Genomic DNA, 20,330 nt, shown 5'->3' with positions numbered 1-20,330 from the left:
TGGAGAGCTTTTATTTGGGATAATGTACTTTGGGCCCATTCAAGTGAATGTTTTCCTCAGAGTCAATGTAATTTTAATCGATTCATTAATAATCTGCTTTGTCCTAGAAATAATTAAAGATAACTTGATCTGTTATAAGATCAAGATGACAATCTCTTATACCAAAGGCAGTACAATGGGTTGATTTACCATAATTTACTATGAAAAATGAAGAATTCAAAAATATTATGTAAAAAATGAAAATATGAAAAAGCAAAAATATTTAAATTAGACTGGCATATTAAATGTTTATTATAATTTGCTGGATGGGGAGTGGTTCTTAAGGTTTCCCAGGAATCAGTCTTAATAAACTGAGAGCCTGTTTGAATTCTATTTAAAGGAAATTAATTTATTAAATTCTTAAAATTTCTTTCTAAAAAGAAAAAATTAAAATTTATTCTCTTTAAAATTTTAAAAAGATTAAGAAACTGAGGTCTGGGTCTTTATATAACTCATTTCAGAGTCAAGGTGAGGATATCTTTATGGCAGGAAGATTACATTATTATGGTTTATATCCACAACATCCTTGTAATCAAATGTATCATTATTGAAGGTGAGGTAGCATCACACAGGCAATGAATTTGACAACATGATACAACTGGAAGTTTGCTTTGCCACTCTGAGCTGTAGGAAGTGAGGAATGTGAGAGAAATAATGGCCAGTGCAGAAGCCTAGACTTGGGAGGCTTGTTTGTCCTGATGAATTGACATCTTTGCTAGTAAGGTCAAAGGTAGACAATGTTTATTTCCTGTTTCACTTCCAGGTGTGGCCTGTGCTTTTCCAGTCATTTAACAAAGAAGGCATGTGACACCTACTCACATTTTTGGAATGACATCCAGTGAAAGAGTATGTCGCTGTGGCTCTTGCTGACAAAAATGATAAATTTGAGAGGACACACAGTTCAACCCCTAATTCCTCCTTCGGTATTTTTCTAAATTTTTAACTATTTATTTGCTCTGCAATCATCTGAAGAAAAATAACACTTTAAATGTACTTTTTTTTCTGTGCTTACCACCATATTATAAAGTAGAGAATATTATTAAAGTATTAAAAAGTATTATTAATTGTTTCTTTCTTAGCTTCCCACAACAAAACAGCTATGCAATGATGAGATATCCATTTAAAACAAATGATTCACTTGTTTGACTATATTTTGGAGAGGCTAGAGGCTTTGGACAAAGGAGTTACTTTGTTCTTAGCTTCTCTCTCATTGTCTTTTCAGCTATGACCACTGCAGTAGATGTGGAAAGAAGGTTTTAAGGCATTTTGTCTTTAGGTATAGTCATGTAAGAACAAGACTAGCTTCTGTTCAGGATGGTTCTAGCAGGGCTGGTGTGAGGCAGATGTGAGCACCAATTTTGCCCAACCAGTAGTAGTCACAGTTCATGAATTTTTATTTTATAATGTAGAAAACAAACAGCCTTACTTCCTCAGGAATAGATGACGATCTAGAATTTGCCCTATTTTGAACAATAAAATTTGTTCAAAAGGTACCTACCCATAACAAAGTAAAACCTCAGGTTCCCGTAACCAGTAGTGTCCAAGTAAGGGGTACATATTTTCCTCTCTCCATCTTTGAGGAAGACCACTGATAAACCTGATTCTATTGTTCCACATTCTGTACCAATGACAGCTCCCACGATGTCCCACCTTTAAAAAAATGACAAACACTAACAGTTAGAATATTAAGTCAAAGCTTTATAGAGTATAACATTTTATTTTTAATGAGGAATATTTACTTAGTAATAAATAATTCTGAAATAAAGATGTGGTATCTCCAATTTCCTTGAAGAGATCTCTAGTCTTTCCCTTTATTTTACTGTCCTCTATCTCTTTACATTGTTCATTTAAGAAGGTCTTATCTCTCCTTGTTACTCTCTGGAACTCTGCATTCAGTTGGACCAGAAAGAAGGCTTCAGTTCAGTTCAGTTCAGTCGCTCAGTCATGTCCGACTCTTTGAGACCCCATGAATTGCAGCACGCCAGGCCTCCCTGTCCATCACCAACTCCCGGAGTTCACTCAAACTCACGTCCATGGAGTCGGTGATGCCATCCAGCCATCTCATCCTCTGTCGTCCCCTTCTCCTCCTGCCCCCAGTCCCTCCCAGCATCAGAGTCTTTTCCAATGAGTCAATTCTTTGCATGAGGTGGCCAAAGTACTGGAGTTTCAGCTTTAGCATCATTCCATCCAAAGAACACCCAGGACTGATCTCCTTTAGAATGGACTGGTTGGATCTCTTAGCACTGAAGAATTGATGATTCTGAACCATGGTGCTGGAGAACACTCTTGAGAGTTCCTTGGACAGCAAGGAGATCAAACCAGTCAATCCTGAGGGAAATCAACCCTGAATATTCATTGGAAGGTCTGGTGCTGAAGCTGAAGCTCCAATACTTTGGCCACCTGATGTGAAGAGCAGACTCACAAGACCCTGATGCTGGGAAAGACTGAAGGCAAAGGAGAAGGGGGCAGTGGAGGATGATATGGTTAGACAGCATCACCATCTCAGCGGCCGTGAATTTGAGCACATTTTGGGAGACTGTGGAGGACAGAGGAGCCTGGTGTGCTGCAGTCCATGCTGTCACAAAGAGTTGGACATGACTTAGCAACTGAACAACAACAACAAAGATGCAGCACTACAGGTTTTAGATAATGAAAATGAAAGGGAAAGTGTTAGTTGGTCAGTCATGTCAGACTCTTTGCAACCCCATGGACTGTAGCCTGCCAGGCTTCTCTGTCCATGGGATTTTCCAGGTAAGAATACTGGAGTAGGTTGCCATTTCCTTCTCCAGGGGATCTTCCTGACCCAGGGATCAAGCCCAGGTCTCTGGCATTGCAGGCTGATTCTTTACTACTGAGCCACCAGGGAAGCTCCTAAACAAAGTTTTAAACACATTCTTTTCACTATTACAGTTTTTCTGTGGAGAAAAATTTGATCAATACTATGTATAGTGTGACTTCCCCCGTGGCTCCGTGGTAAGGAATCTGCCTGCAATGCAGGAGCTCTAGGAGTCGCGGGTTCGATCCCTGGCTTGGAAGATCCCCTGAAGGAGGCCATGGCAACCCACTCCAGTATTCTTGCCTGGAGAATCCCAGGGACAGAGAAGCCTGGCAGATACAGTCCAAAGGTCGCAAAGAGTCAGACACAACTGAGGTGACTTTAGCATGCATGACATGTATAGTATATCTGCTACATAATAGCCTTTATCCTCAAAGCACTTAAACAGTTGAGATTGAGGCTCAAATTTGAACTAAGGAAACAGGAAATCATAAAAGACAGTACCATAATATTATAAATACTTGTATGGTATTTTGCACATTAAAAATAGTTATAGCATGAAAAGTCAAACAACCTGGCAAAAGTCTAGCAAGTTTCCAGAAAGGGGATGAGATTTAAATATGCAGAAAAGAATAAAAATATTTACTATTTAAAAACTCTTGTATCTCCTTAGTATTTAGCTCTGCTTGTGTCTAATTTGGCCATTGCTTTTCACACAACTAACTTGCCTACAGAGGAAACTGGGACACACAGACATAAGTGGCTTACCTAAGGCCAACTGCGTGTTTGGCTCTGAAATTGAGATAGATATTCTGTTTCTTAGTTCACTGTTATTTTAGTAGTTGCAGTTCTAAGAAGGGTACTGTGCCAAGACAATTATGTTGAACTGTTTGAGATCAAAATGTTTAGAAAATGTTTTTTTTTTTTTTGTATTTTAACAGATTATATCAATCATTTAAGGAAAAGCAGCTCCTAATAGTACTAGACTACTGTAAATACCAGGAACCTCTCTCCACTCACACAAGAATATTTCACACTGGTTCATTGGTCTTTTACCTGCTCCATTTATCCCAATTAAGCCACTCAGTCTACTGATCCACAAAGCAAGTTAAGGTTATAAATGATGCATATGATGACTCCTTTTAGGCATCCATCTGCTTTAGAGTATTTTCAAAATGAAAGATTAAATTGGAAAAGATGGAATTGTCACAGACTAAAAGAACGTTTTATTCAAGTGAGAAATGAGATTAGCAGTCTTTTTCTCCTAATTATTAGTTGTAACTAAGTAACTCTTTTAATCTAAATGAATTGTTTTCATGACTTCTACCACAGAGAGGGTTATATGAGACATGATTTAGGCTGTATTATCTCTTTTTAATCTTTTTTTAAAACATATTTAATTTTATTCTAATTTTCATTTCTCCCAATATATTTGAAGATAACAAAAGTGAGGTTATTTTCTTTAAAATAAATAATTAAAATAAATATATTACAAATATATATATATATATACACAATAAAATAAATACAAAGATATATACAAATATATATTACAATAAAAGGAAATAGAAAATTTAGTCAGCTTTGAAGAGAAAAGTGGAGAGAAATCTGAAAAATCACTTTGTAAAAGTCTCACTGCTTTAAATAAATTATCTTTCATTAAATAAAAATTCAGTAGGAGCTTCTTATGGCACAAGCTCATTCTTTCATGAATTTGTACAAACACTGGCTCGAGCTTAGTTGGAGGCAAAGTATCCTTGAGGGGGTCCCAGAGCTGAATCAACTACTGAGGGACCTGATAGACACCTGCCCAGAATTCAGAATCCCTCTCTGTCAGGTTGCAAAGTTGTAGTCTATTCCAATTACAAAAATATCATGGTCTCTGATTCTCTCAATATAATAATTACATGAAGTAAAATTATGACATAACCGAATCTTTTTTGTTATCTGTTACAATATAACTTTTTATGAACTATTATAAATTTGATAGTCAGTATATGTTGATGGGCATGAAAATGCCATTTGAATCAAGAGATGTTAGTATTTCAGAGATTTTGTACTGATGTTCTTTCTGCAAAGAATATTCTTGCCCAGCCAGCATGGCTGACTCCCTAATCTCCTTTAGATATTTATGATGATGTCACTGACTCAGTGAAGTCCTCCTTAGACATCTAAAATTGCAACCTCCAATACACTTATACGTGAAACTCCTCCCAATCTGCTTTAATTTTCTCATTAAGAAATATATAAAATCCAAACTATACTATAATATAAAAACAGTATAAGTTATAAGACATATCTTGTTTGCTAAATAGTCTCATTTAACATATTGCATTTTTCATTTACATATCTTGTTCATGAACATAACCAAATCTTTGAGTCCAGCAGTGGTATTTACAGAGCTCTATAGTTTTAGCAATATCTTGGATGGTACTGCAATTTTCCTGAAAAGGAGTGTTACTTCTCTACAGTTTAAATTGTTTTCCCCAAGGAAATGTGGTTCTTTGTAAACTGCATTTGAAGGAATGACTGCCTAGAGGGAAGAACTCTCTACAATAAAGCAATTTATATTTATTCTTTGATGGCTAATTCTAAAAAAACATCCCTTACATTATTTATTATAAATACATGGGTATCTATTATTTATAATAGAATGGGGCAAAGTTGCAATACGCAAAAAAATTTAATAATCAATAAAATGCCTTAAGGCAACTTTGTTCCTTAGAGGTAGAAGGGCAAAATAATATTTAATTTATATTTTAGTGTATGTCCTTCTACTTTTTGTATCAAAAAGAGAATTCTTTTTGTAAGCAAAACTAATTTAAAGAAGTTTTTTTTTACCCGGAAAGCTTGTGATCCTCCCTATTAGCTGCTTTGGAATGCCTTGAGAATATAATTATATTTTAATCAGCTCACACTTTAATAGTTTTAAGAATGATACAAAAGTATAACTGATTCATTTTGTTGTACACCTATAACTAACACAATATTGTAAATCAGCAATACCCCAATAAAAATTAAAATAAAAAATGATATGGAGTAAAACTTAAAAATTCTCACCAAAAAAAAACCAGAAGTGAAATGATAGATATGCTAATTAATTAGATTTTATGTTTATATATATCAAATCAACATGATGTACACTTCAGATATCTTACAACTTTATATGTCAACTGTATCTCAATAAAGCTGAAATTAAAAATAGTGTTTTCATAAGCTAAAAAAAAAAATGATGAATACTCTTCAAAGGGCAATCTGGCAGTAATTATCAAAATGAAAATTACATATATACATATATATGTATATGTATATATCTGATTTTCTAATTGTCTTTTTTCTTCTTTTAGGAATTTCTCCTTCAGAAATACTTTAAGTATACAAAAAATCTATCACAATATTCTTTGACTATCAACAGAGGTCCAGATAGATAAATTGGTACAGTGACATTCTGAAATAATGATATATATTCACTGACTAAAAGAGACATTCATAATATATTGCTAAATTTTTAAAAATCAAGTTTAGTAAGGAAAATTTGACCCTAGAGAGTATTTTTGTATGGTCATAGAAAAGTTTCTGAATGAATATATACCAGAAAACATGTCTACATTTTAACAGTAGGGATTCACATTGGAAGACTTTTAATTTTTACTTTACACATTTCCTTTCTTTTGCAAAAGGAAAATCACTTTCAGAAACAGGAAGAAAAACATTCAATTGATATGTGTTAGAATTCAGAATGAAAAGTTAAATTATTTCATCATAGATTGATGAAAATACTAAGAATATGAACATAGGAAACAGAGGTCTTATATTTTAAATACCTTTTCCCCCCTACTACAAATATTGGTACAAAAGCCTCTAAAAGGTAGTGGAACATTTCACATGATCTATGAAGATCTGTTTTATTATATTTTCCAGAATATATTAAACCACCTAAAGTTGATGACTTTAGGCTTGAACTAAGATATAGAATAGAGCCTGGCTATAAGAGCCTACATTTACCAGATTCATAACATTTTTTTATCTACTAGAAATTCTCTGAGACTGAATAAGTTCATTACATCCATAAGGTCTCTATTTGGGATGAATTCTTTGATATTTAATAAGGAATGTGCCATATGTAAAGATTCTTCCACATTCATTTATATTCATGAGGCTTATCTCTAGCATAAGTCCTGTGAGGTCTAGCAAGGTGTATACTTTGACTAAAGGCTTCTCCACCTTCATTGCATTTATAGGTTTTTCCTCCAGCATGACAGCTTAGGTGAAGGTAAAGGATGAGTTCTCTTTGAAGGCTTTCCTGTATGAACTGCATTTAAAAATTCCTTTCTTCAATTGGTTCTGCTATATTTCACTCAAATTCAATTTTGTCTTAGGTTTTTATTACATGCATTATTTTTATTTACACTCTTGTTGGAATAACATTAATAAAGAGTATTGGCTTCAGAATGGTAGAAAACACTCAGCTTCCTCACCAATAAAACAGAAATATGACCTAGACTGAGGATGTTTAGAGAAAAAGATATATCGCCTGGCATATTACAGTTTCAAATAATGTTTGTTTCCTTTTCTCCCCACCCCCACCGCCTCGTAAAATATAGTGCTATTTTTGTTTTAAAATAAGTCAAAGTGGCAATTCAAGTGAACTTTTAAATTACAATGAGTATTTTTTCATATTAGAATTAGCAGAGCAGCAATCTTGCACAAAGTTGCAGTACAACATGCAAAATGTAATTGCTTAATCAATCAATTTAAGCAAGGCCATACTTAGCTGAAAGAAAACTGTACTTTCTATCAGTGGGTCTTTTGTACAGTCCAAGATTTGGGCTACAAACCTATCTGGGAATTTAAATTTATTACTTATGTGATCTAAATGGTCAAGTGGTTTTGCTTTAATAATAACGAATGTGCCTGTTAAAAAAAAAAAAAAAAGGAGACCCACTTAATACAATGTTAACAACAAAAAAAAAGGAGACCCACTTAATACAATGTTAACTCAGACTGTCAATCTGTCCTTGATTCACTTATCCTGAATTATAAGCTTAAATAAAATCCCTCTGGAGCATTATAAGCACCTTGTGAAAAGGATCCTAAGCCAGAGGTAACATAATTCTTCTGGGTAGGATAGAGGGAAGAATTTGTAGAAAATAGCAAGAAGACGCTCAAACTGTTCTGAAGAGTTTTAAATAGTTTTAAGACCAATTTTTAATAAAAGCATCAGCCGACATGGAAGGGGCTATAATGGAGATTGTTCTTCTTGGCCTATATGCAGTTTAGGTTTTCAAGGATATATGTAACATTCTTTGGGATTATCTCCCCAGAAGGGGAAGCCAATATAAATTTGTTTTATTAAGTTTATATTGCCTTTTTCTTGGTTTTATTCCAGTGAATAGCACTGAAATTTAAGAAAGACATTTTGAAAGACATTTTGAAATTTAAAAGACAGTTGCAGGTATGACCCACTTTTCTAAGCAATGACATTAAAAAATATAACTAATACTTTGTATTTTGGTCTTTTTATAGTAAATTCCTGATCAGAGACTAAGTTATGGCTGACCTGAGGAAAACATTTTCTATGCTCAATTTTTTTCTGTAATCTTTGATGAGATGTTTTAAAATGTATTTCTTGAAAGAATTTCTTCAGAACAAATTTATAAAGCAATTCTCTTAATAGGGTGTGGGTGGTAGCAGAATGGGAGTCTTTGGACTGGAGGTTGGAAGGAACAGGGAATAGTCAGTTCAGCAGCTGAGACACTACTCTCTCTGTTTGCCCTCCGGCATCCCTTCTATGTCTTTCTAGTGTTTTGGAATTCTGGGTATTTCATCTATTTTCTGATAGCTATATTCTCATTATTGGAAAACTGGAAGACAAGAACAATTAATATTTGACTATATTTCTAACATTTTATATGTGTATTTCAACATGGTCATGAAAATATTATACAGATGGTTTTGAATTTTGCCTTTTTTCATTTACATTAATAATATATACTTTCCCCAGATTATTATTAACTCTTTAAAAATGGGTTATATAATATTTTATTATATATGCCAAACTAGTCATTATTTTGTTGTCATACTTCAAAATATATCACTAAATAATTATACCATTTGTCATAATTTATGGGGCTGAGGAATTAAATTATCAATTTTCTAATGCTCCTTAGATGTGTTCTATTAATAGATAACCCTGAGCTACATTTCTTGAGGTATCAGAGTTCTGCTTTTCCTTCATATAAACTCCTAAATATTCAGGAGTGCCTTGTGGTCAGTGTGGAGCAGGTGAACTACTGAAGAAAGACTATGGAGAACAAAGACATGCTGAAGAAGTGGGCATTTGAACACTTCAGTGCCAGCAGCCTCTTCTAACACCACTACAGAAAAATCCTATCATGGTCTAATGTTGTCCCAAGCTGTAAGGAATTAAGATTCTGATTTCATTCTCTTTTTTCTGTGACTTCAGTAAAGAGAGTCCTTTCTTGAAGAGGAAGACAGTTGCTGTATTCTGGATGCTCACATGGACAGCTAGTTTGGAGCGGGAAGAGGTTACTGAAGAATGGCATTGCCAAAAGTGAAGATAAAAATGTGCTACAAATTAAACAAGGAATTTCAGAACAATTTTGGCACACCTAATCATATGAACTTATTTTTTATTATTTGAAAATTTACTGTTTATGTTTTAAAATAGAAAAATAATTGGCTTAAATAGAAAGCAATGTTAGAACCCACATCAAAAGCAAACCTGAACAAATAAGAAGTCTTTTAACAGCTTGAAACAAGTTTACTTTGATCCATTTTAGCAGTTCCATGGTTTCAAAATATATGCAATTATCATTTTAACTAATATTGTCTTTCTTAAAATGACCTCCCATTAGTTCAGATAATCTCATTTAGGTTTTATTGGACTATTTAATTTTGTTTGTGTTTCTTTTATATCTTATTAGTTTCTGTGAGTATAATTTTTCTTTGAGTACCACTTTGGTCATATCCTATTACCAACAGTAATCACAGTTGGAACAGCAACCAATTTTTGATTTTTTTTGATTGCTTGTTATGTGTCATGCACTGTGCAAAGTGCTCTTCATATATTATTGCATAAAATACTCCTTTTTAGTCCTTTATTGCTTAAATCTGAATTCTATAAGGTTTGAATATCTGATATTAATATGCCTCCTTGCTTCTTTTGTTGCATTTATCTGGTATATTAGTTTTTCTTTATTGATTTTCAACTTCTTACATTATTCTAGTTTAAGTCTTTCATAAATAGCAAATAAATAGCTGATTTTTTTAAAACTTACTATGAAAATCTCACAATAAATGAACATAACTCATTCAAGTTTATTGTGCACTGATATATTTAGATTGAAAAAGCGAAAGTGTTAATTGCTCAGTTGTGTCTGACTCTTAGTGATCTCATGGACTGTAGCCCACCAGGCTCCCCTGTCCATAGAATTCTCACTTTGACTACTAGAGTGGGTAGCCACTCTCCTCTCCAGGGGATCTTGGATTGGTTCATGCCAAACTGTTTTCTGCTTTCTATTTACTCTGTTTTTTGTTTATTTTTCTGTCACTCCTGGCATTTGTGGACTAAGTTCTCTTTATTCTGTTAAGCTAATGCTTTAGAAGTTATGTAGCCTATATATGGCTAACATAATTTCTTTAACACACCTATTTACCCTTAAAGCTTTCTACTAATATTAAGAGTTACCCAAGACCTATATTCTTACTCCAGGCAAGTAAAGAACGTTGGCAGTATTTTAATTGCTTTTTCTCTTCTCGTCAGTTTCCCTTTGTACCTGTCATATTGAGGTCATCTGGGCTTTAACTACAAACTTTGATTTAAATATTTTAATAATCAATTTTTTTTCAGTCTGAACTACAAGCTTTCCTTTTTTCCTTGCTCACTACTCTTTCTTGAATCTATCATATTTCTCTTGGATTAACTTCTATGGGTACATCTTCCAGTAATTCTTTCAGAGAGTGTTCAGGAGTAGTAAACTTTCTGAACCCTTGTGTCTGCAAAGCTTTTTATTTTTCTCCAATACTTGAATCATATTTGTCTGGAGGAGAATGTTAAGTTCCAAATAATCCTCTCTCAGAACACTAAGATAACTGCTTCATTTTTTAAAACTTATGCTTTGTGTTACCAAGGAAAGCACAATGAAACTCATTAAAGATTTAAGATTTCCACTTTCAACTGTGTTCTGAAGTTTCTCCCTTATGGTCTAGGACTGGATATTTTTCCATCCATCTTGCTAAACATTTTCATTCATATGAACTATGTCTCTTCTTTCTTCTAAGTTTCGGGAACCTTTCTTCTATTTTTTTTTTAATATTTCATTCCACATTTTCCCTCTGACCCTTCCTCCTTTAGGAATTCCTATTATTTCTAATGTTAGAAATACTATTCTTCCCCCTATACTTTACAGTATAGTATACACACTATACAATAATCCTAAGTTTTGGAAACACTTCAAAACTCAAATTTCCAGCTCACTCATTTGTTCTTTACCTATGCCTATGCTCATATTCAGGGGGAAAAATCCACTAAATTTGTTTCAACAATCATATATTTTCATTTTTCACATCTCTATTTTTTCTTCATAAAATCTGTTTTAATTTAACAAATACAGTATGCTTTCTTATCTCTTTGAGGACATTAACTATAATGATAAAGTCTCCATTTGTTTACTCTGATACATCTATTTTCTCAGTTCTTAGCTGTCTAGTTTGATTAATTATTTTTATGGAGTGGATTTTCCTCAGATTTGATGATTCCAGATCATTTGTATCCACTATTCACCCTTAGTTTTGGTGTAAAAAATGTCCACCAATGAGAGCTGATGTGCTCTTGGGTGGGGAGTACCATGGGGATCCTTGAGGTTTCCAGTTACCTGGCATGGCCCTGCTTCTCCATTCCAAGTGTTCACATTCACTGCTTGTTCCTAAGGGCAGAAGTGGCCCGCACAGAAGTTGAATGCAGTGAGAGACCACCTACTTGGCAATCTCCACAGCAGGACGTCAGAGCCCCATCTGATTCCTGTGTTCATTCAGTACCTATACCTTTTTTAGTGCCTCATTAAATATGTATTTTAAGTTATAGTTTTCTCCTTAATCAGATCCGTTTTTTTTTTTTCTAATTTTTTCTAACACTTCCTAATTCCTGGCTCAATTAGGGCACACTTTTTTTTTTTCAGAGTGTCATTACAGATTCATTTGCTCATTTTCTATAATTTCCAAGGATTTGGGGCAGTTGTGGAAGACTAGAGTACGCTCTCTTGATTCAATAGTCTGATATTCAATTACTCAGCCATAAAAAAAAAAAAAAGAAATAATGCCATTTGCAGTAATATGGATGGACCTGGATCTAGAAATTATTATACTAAGTGAAGTAAGTCAGACAGAGAAAGACAAGTATCATATGATATTCTTTACATGTATAATATGGGCTTCCCTGGTGGCTCAGAGGTTAAAGCATCTGCCTGCAATGCGGGAGACCCGCGTTCGATCCCTGGATCGGGAAGATCCCCTGGAGAAGGAAATGGCAACCCGCTGCAGTATTCTTGCCTGAAGAATCCCATGGACGGAGGAGCCTGGTAGGCTACAGTTCACGGGGTCGCAAAGAGTCGGACACGACTGACACATGTATAATATAAAAAAGTGATACAAATGAACTTATTTACAAAACAGAAATAGACTCACAGACATAGATAACAAACCTATGATTACCAAAGAAGAAAGGCAGGAAGGGATAAATCAGGAGTTTGAGATTAGCAGATACAAACTATTATATATAGAATAAATAGTAAGGTCCCGCTGTATAGAACAGAAACTATATTCAATATCTTATAATAATCCTATAATGGAAAAGAATCTGAAAAAAGAATATATATACATATATATCATATATATAGCACATATATATGATATATCTATGTATGTATATATCTGAATCATGTTGCTATATACCTGAACCTAACACAACACTGTAAATTAATTACACTTCAAAACACAGCTTAACATTCATTACATTGTGGAGGTTCTCTAATATGAATACTTCAGTGAAAGCAATAAAACAGGTATTTTGAAAAGTTATCTGAATAGTTAAAAACATGCATGACAAGCACACAAATTCCATATTCTAGCAATGCGTTTCTCTACAAAGTCCCCTCCCACCTGAAGACAGCTTTGGCTAGGTGAGATACGGTAGTTGCTAATTAAATGATGTGTTTATAAGGTTAAGCCAAAGTTCACAAAGGCTCACATAAATTATCAGTTTATCTATTAAAGTTTCTATCTTGCTGAAGTAACAGATGTATCTTTTCTAGGAAAAAGAAAATAAACTTTAAAATCCCACTTAAAATAAACCTATCTACATACAGCTTTGTGATGTGAAAGGCAAATAATTTTTGCATCTTTGTGATGTGAGATCAAATAGTTTCATTCAAATGGTAAGGAAACAGGAATATTTGGAAACTGGGTTCCAAAAAAAGTCATAATGACTGTGGACACTTTTTCTTGCCTGAATTCATGTGAAATGTTTTGAAGATATTATTAGAGAGGATTGCATATTCTTTTTTTCTCTTTCATAATTCTTATGGGAGAAAAAACATAGTTAAAAGAGATGAAAATATTATATCCATACTAATAATTTATTTTTTTTGTGTGTTAAAAGAAAGTGACCTCAAAGTGTCAGAATTCAATCAATTCAATTGGTCACTCTTGAATACTGTGGGAATTTAACACCTATGTTTTATGTCTGTTTCAGCAGTGAGCTTATGATGATAAATTGTCTGTGTGGGTGGTGATGGTTGAGGGGAAGAATGAGACAAATATTCAGTAAATCTGGCTCAAAAAACACATCAAGAATTTCACTACCAAGATCCTAATCTGTTTTTCTTTGTCAGTTCTTACCCTAGGTAAAAATGCTTCACATTAATTTGATTGTGACAGGATATCTTCACTGGAGTTTTGATTAAGAATTAACTACAACAGCATTCTTTCCTAGATCAATAAAGCAGCATTTGGGAGTGAGTAGGTATGGAGAAGGTATACACACATATACACATTCACATACAACATTACAGATTAAATCAGCAATTTATCACCATCCCAAAACAAAGAAAGTACTAGATTCTCTCATTATCCTTTTATATCTTTTTTTATAATATAAGGGCAACATGGATAACTGGTTCACCAGATAAGAGTATAAATGAAGTAGTTCTGAGAGGGGGCAGTGTGGTCTGATATCCTAGGGGAAAAGCTACAACAAAGCTAAGGTGTGGTTGCTAGAATAATTAAGCTGCTTTCAGAATTTAGGTGAATTGTGTTCCAATTACAGTGACACAGGCGCTTTTGTCAAGCACATTATTCTATGTTATTGGAACAGAAATCTGCTGACAATGTCATGGCTTGAAAGTACCAGCCTCTTAACTGTGACCAAAACCTGATATATCTTAGCACTGAGAACTGGCCAAAGAAACCACATGAGTCACTAAGTGAATGGAATTTGGTCTGATATTCCAGTGTCTGTATTGACTTTAGCTCTTTTTTCAAGGATAAATACTTTTATTTCTTTTGGTTTGTTTTGGGAGATGAAAGTTTTCGTTTAACCACAAATTCTCATATCATTAGTGCTCTGAGATAACAGAATGTCTGATCTGTTAACTGGAATATGTTTTTTGCCAGGTATTTTTCTGGATTAGTACATTAATTTTCTAAAGTATGTTTCGTTTCTTTTAATATAAAATTTGTTCCTTTCTAAGCTTAATTCCTAAAGGGTTTTTCCGTGTGTTTGAACGAAGTCTCCACTAATGTTAGTACTGGAGAGTTGTGTGGACCATTAGTCGATATAGTACAGCATTCTTTTGTTCTTCTATAGATGACTTTTAATAATAAAAGAGGACATTCTGGGAGAGGAAATATGTGGATATGAAGGCCATGGGTAAAAATAAATTTTATCTCTTCCCCAAAGAATAAGAGGACATTAGAACTTTGAGGAAAGAGATACATAGCTAACTAGCTAGCCAGTTAACTAAACAGGAAAGAGTTTGCATGTCAGCATGTTACCACTGGAGACATGTTTTTCTCTCTGCTGTAGTAGGAAGGAGGCTGGGTATCTGGATATCATTGGGACATCACCTGAGTTCCCAGGGGTATAGGTCTCATTGAAAAAGAATAACCTGTCACTGCTGCATGGATAGTACAAACTTGGGAGAGTTGAAGGAGTGGAGGTCAATGAGTCTTTGGTGCTTGAAAATTTGGGACCCTCTCATAGGCAGTCAAGTTCCATTGTCAGTAAAGGGATCTGAATTGGTCTTTTATATCAGAAGTCAGAAAGCGCTGATATGCTGGTGATGGGTCTTTTATCTCCAGAAAGTGGGTAAAGAAGACTTGGGTGCATGGTCAAAGTTCTAGATCCCATCATGGTCTATGAGGGGAGTAGAATGAGCCCTGTTTGTGTAAGGAAAGCAGCCAGCCTCCTGGGGAGATCCTGGACACAAGAAAGAGAAACAATGGTTGCTGGTCCCTCAAGTAGACACCAGAGCCATACTGGACTGGAACTTCAAGCGTGACAAAAACCTCAGAAGAGAAGGACTTTGTGGACTTAAGGGTGTGAGCATTACTGCTAGGCTTGGAGAGGTCAATGGTACCCCCTAGCGGGGGGTGTCCCTTAAAGCGTCAGTTTTCTTCAGAGGCTTCTCACAGGCTAGATTTCCCTGAGGCAGAAGAGCAGGGCTGCATGTACTAGTAGAAATCTCGCCTGCAACAGTGAGAGATCCTGATGTGGCAGCAGAAAGTCAAGCAGCACAGCTCAGGCTGCCAGTCAGATTTCCCTCTTATCGGGTCCAAATGTAGTTTCTGGGCAATGCATAGGAAGTGGGGAACCCAAGAAGTCCATGGTGGCCCTCTGGTCCCTCAGGCACTTAGGTCCCATCCAGTTTTGATTGAATTTATTGAGATCAGAGATATGTAAATACCTCAAATGTTGTATTCTTGAAAAGTTTCTGATAGTTAACAGTTAAGTCATTGCTATTTCATAATCATTATGAAACTATATTTTATGTTAATTTCATTCTCCTTCATCATGGTTTCAGAAAACATGTACTAAACAGTAAGAACCTGGTTACAAGTGCATATGTATTGAAAAAAAGAAAAAGGCCAGGTGAGAACCAGAAAATTTCTAGAATTCCAACACACACTTATCTTATGAATTTTGATTCTCTGAACCTGTTAATTTTTCTCAATTTGAACTTCTGAAAGTGCCATTCAATTACTAGAAATATCTTAGGGACACTGGACCCAGAAGAAGGCACACAGTTTATAAAAGCAAGAAAATACTACCACCAAACCATCTTCATTGTTTCAATGTCAGGCTCGTATCCTTCCTTTAAAAATCTCTAAATGGTAAATTTTACCCCCCAAACAACTAATTTGTTATAGATCAAAACCATATTCCACTAAAAATCGGTAACAGCATCTATATAAATCTCAGATCCCGGGGAGACAACTGAAAGTCTCAATATAAAAGTAGTGGAAAGATTTTATATGCTATACACATTGAAAAAAACAAAAACAAAACTTCTCCTGGTAAAAGCTGCATAAACAAAGATGAGATATAAGTATTCAACTGAAGTTAAAAGATATTTGCAATCACAAATTTTTAGTATGCATAAAATAATTGACTGCTTAATAAAGAATGTTTAAGATAAGTGTACCCCTTTGGCTTGTCCATGATAAGACTCTCCAGTATTGACTTAAGTATGCTTTTGCTAGTTAACAATATGCATTTAAAATATGACCAGTGGAATAAATGTAAGTGCTATACACAGCATGGGAGATAACAATTACTTACCCGGTAGGCTGGCTCTCAAATTCTTCTGACCATTGCTCTTGAATATCCTCGGTAGAAAGATCTACATCCCGGGTGGTGGCAAAATTGAACTCACTGCCTTCATTTCCATGGAAATAAATGGAGTTCCCATCTGACTGACAGCTATGCTGTAGATAAAAAGAGAGCGTGGGGTGTCCATTGAATTGGTTTTGTGGCTGTATCTGTCTTATTCATGTATAATTAGAGTTTTTAGAAAAGTCACTATATTATTCCCTCTACGATGGACTCTGAAATCAAAAGAGCTTGTTACCTCTTTTTCTTTTTTTGGTCTTATTTAATTCAGTTACAATTTCTTTCTAACTTATTAAGTTATCACAAAAAGACAGTCAAGAGACCATTTGAGCTTTGCCGCCTCAGCCTTCAGTGTGAAACAAGAATATTTTAATTGAAATAATTTCCCATCTTTACCACAGTCCTTGTTGTAGGAATTAAGTGTGATAATGACTTGTCATATATTTTCAATACTGTGGTTATGGACTTAAATCACACTGACCTTTTCAATATTCCATATATTTCTGGCTTGCCATTCAAACCTTTCACAATTTGTCTCTTAATGGGATATGAGCAGAATAGCTTGCTAATCAAAACATGGAATACAGAAAAGGTCAAAGTAATCCCTGATATGATGGTATATTCTCAGCCAGCTTTTGAGCAAAAGTTTCTGACCAGATCTAGGAAGTACATGATGTCCCTGATGAGCCTGTAAACAAGAAACTTTGTCATTCTCCAAAAGAACATCAGGCTTACAGAAAAATAAATAAGTTTAAATTAAAAAAAATAAAATATACATCATCACAAAAAAAAGAAAAATAATTTCTTGTGATGCTTTTTTTATACTTTTTTTCCAGCTTTAAGTGAAGAATCAAAGGCAAGATCCAACTATAGAGCTGGGTAAACTGAGTACTTAGCTTTTAAAAATATAAGTTTTTGCATTAATCATTTTCTGGTAATGTCACACATAGAGACATGCTAATAAATAAAAGATCAAACATTGTTTCAAGTTTTATACACTCTTAAAATAAAATAGAAATGAAGAAAAATAATTGGTGAGAGGATTTCAGTTAGATCCTGTGACTGTTGGTTCTGTAGGGCAAGGATCATATTCCTGTATTTCAGGTCTTAGCATAATGCTTGGCATATGGCAGTAATTAAAAGATATTTGTTGAATAATTTAATAAATGAATAAATTATGATATGGTTATGTCTTTCAGATAATTAACTAATTTTTATGGAAAACTCACAAGTTAGGAAGCATCAGGAAGTCAGTGGAGGGAAGAGGTTTATAATTGATTATAATAATAATCTAATCTTTGCTCTAAAAAGATTGTAGCCAAGTTGAGATGTATCAAAGGCAGCATATGGAAAGTGCTAACGAGTGAAAGAAGGTAGCAGTCACTGTGTCCAGGGCAGGTCTACATGAGCAGGCTTCATGGAAGAGCAGGTCTTCAATTAGCTTTAAAGGATGGATAAAAATCCAAGTTGGATGACAAATATGAATGAATGACAGGTGATAAGTAGGCATAATTTTGAGAATTAGATTGAAGCCTGACTGTAGAGGATCTTAAATGATATTTTGAGATCACTGCTATATTCCATCAGTGGTGATGTTCTAAAACAGAGCAGTAATATGTGCAAAGAATTATTTTATGACAACTAAACTGATTGTGGCAGATAAAATCAATGGGGAGGGAAATCAGACTACTACAATGAAAGAGTAAAAAAGCTTCCAGAAGTTTCCAGATGTTCAGGAGAGTTGGAGCATATGATCTTGGGGGAGTCATTTCATAGCACTAAGACATAAGGCATACACACTGTGCTTCTCATCAGCTTGAAAGTGAAAGTGTTAGTTGATCAGTTCTATCTGATTCTTTGCAATCCCCTGGACTATAGCCCACGGGTTCCTCTGTCCATGGAATTCTTCAGGCAAGAAGTGGGTAGCCTTTCCCTTCTCCAGGGGATCTTCCTAATCCAGGGGTCAAACCCAGGTCTCCCATATTGCAGGTATATTTTTTACCATCTGAGCCACCAGGGAAGCCCCCAGGTTAGATAATGCTATACTGTGTGGCAGGCTTCATCTGCTTGAAGATCTTCTTCACACCACAATGAGTACACATTATTCATGGATGCTACACTGAGCTCATTATATGCAATCCTTAATCCACACACATTGATCAAAAATAGGATTTAGTTTATTTAACAGTAAAATGAAACTGTTAAGTAATGACAAACCCAAAGATCCTCGACTAGTATGTACTCTATAAAGATAATGGAATGCCAACTAGAATAACAAAGATTACCTTCCTAATAATAAAGCCACCAAGCTCTAAAGAGCGGTTTTTACAATTATCTTCTCATTCTGGAATCCTGAGCAACTGCAGTTCAGTTCAGCTCAGTCACTTATTTGTGTCTGACTCATCGTGGTCTATATTCATTTGGAATTAATATGACTTTTACTCTGGTGCAAATGATATTAGGTCATTGTCCAAGTAAGAGGCAACCATGAAACATCTATACACAAGAAAATGGAATAATCTCATGTTACAATTTAGAAGAATATATTTGTGTAATGAAAAGAGTGATTTGCTTAATACAAAATCTTGGTCACTTCTGACTAAATGCCAATTTAATTATTTCCATTTTGATTCTGTTTACCTCAGAACTGTTTGTTAATATTTGAAGACTCTGTGTTACACATAATTATTCTTTGCTACTCTTCCAAGATTTATTTATTAACACTTTTGATTCATATTTTAATTTAGTTGCTGCTGCTGCTGCTGCTACTAAGTTGCTTCAGTCGTGTCCGACTCTGTGCAACCCCACAGACGGCAGCCCACCAGGCTCCCCAGTTCCTGGGATTCTCCAGGCAAGAAAACTGGAGTGGGTTGCCATTTTCTTCTACAATGCATGAAAGTGAAAAGTGAAAGGAAAGTCGCTCAGTCGTGTCCGACTCTTAGCGACCCCATGGACCGCAGCCTACCAGGCTCCTCCATCCATGGGATTTTCCAGGCAAGAGTACTGGAGTGGGGTGCCACTGCCTTCTCCTAATTTAGTTGAGATGGAAAATTTATGTAAAGAAACATCATTATGAAACTGAATACCATATTGTTAAACTCATTTCACAAACTTAAAATAAGTAGGTATTTTTAAAAAACAGAGGTATATTTTAAAGGGTCTTTTTGTTAGTTATTTGGCTGTTACCAAACACATTTGGTGGTTTAGTAGACCATTTGTGTTAATACAACTGTTATAAATTAGCTATCAAAAATATATTTTTTATATTTCTTAATTTTGTATCTCTGTGAGATTATGGGTATTCACTAAACTCACTGTGATGATCATTTCATGAGGTATGTAGTCAAATAATTATGCTGTACACCTTAAACTTCTATAATGTTATATATCAATACCTCAATAAAGCTGGAAGAAAAAATTAGCTGTCCATATACCTTTATACCCTGTATGGGTAGAGGTGCTTGAACTTCACCCTTGAACCCAATTCAATTAATTGCGCTGAGATTAAGGTTATTTTAAAAAATCCCAAATACTAGAAACTAAAAGCATTCTTGACATGGAATGAAAACTCAGTTATTGTCCATCCTCAAGGAGTTTGGGGATCAG

General features: G+C 34.6%; 1 protein-coding gene across 1 annotated transcript in view; it reads right to left on the bottom strand.

Moving 5' to 3' along the window:
* Nucleotides 1-20,330, bottom strand: part of RELN (reelin) — a 549,751-nt gene that overhangs the window by 209,230 nt on the left and 320,191 nt on the right. The window contains exons 11-12 of the mRNA XM_070369659.1: nucleotides 16,674-16,819; nucleotides 1,538-1,689 (exon numbers count right to left, since the gene is read on the bottom strand). Of these exons, the coding sequence (XP_070225760.1) occupies nucleotides 1,538-1,689; nucleotides 16,674-16,819 (298 nt within the window). The remainder of the gene's footprint in view (nucleotides 1-1,537; nucleotides 1,690-16,673; nucleotides 16,820-20,330) is intronic.

The sequence above is a fragment of the Bos mutus genome, chromosome 4 (assembly GCF_027580195.1).
Source record: "Bos mutus isolate GX-2022 chromosome 4, NWIPB_WYAK_1.1, whole genome shotgun sequence".
NCBI lineage: Eukaryota > Metazoa > Chordata > Mammalia > Artiodactyla > Bovidae > Bos > Bos mutus.
The sequence above is the reverse complement of the archived record's forward strand: the minus strand, read 5'-3'. Positions and strand labels throughout refer to the sequence as shown.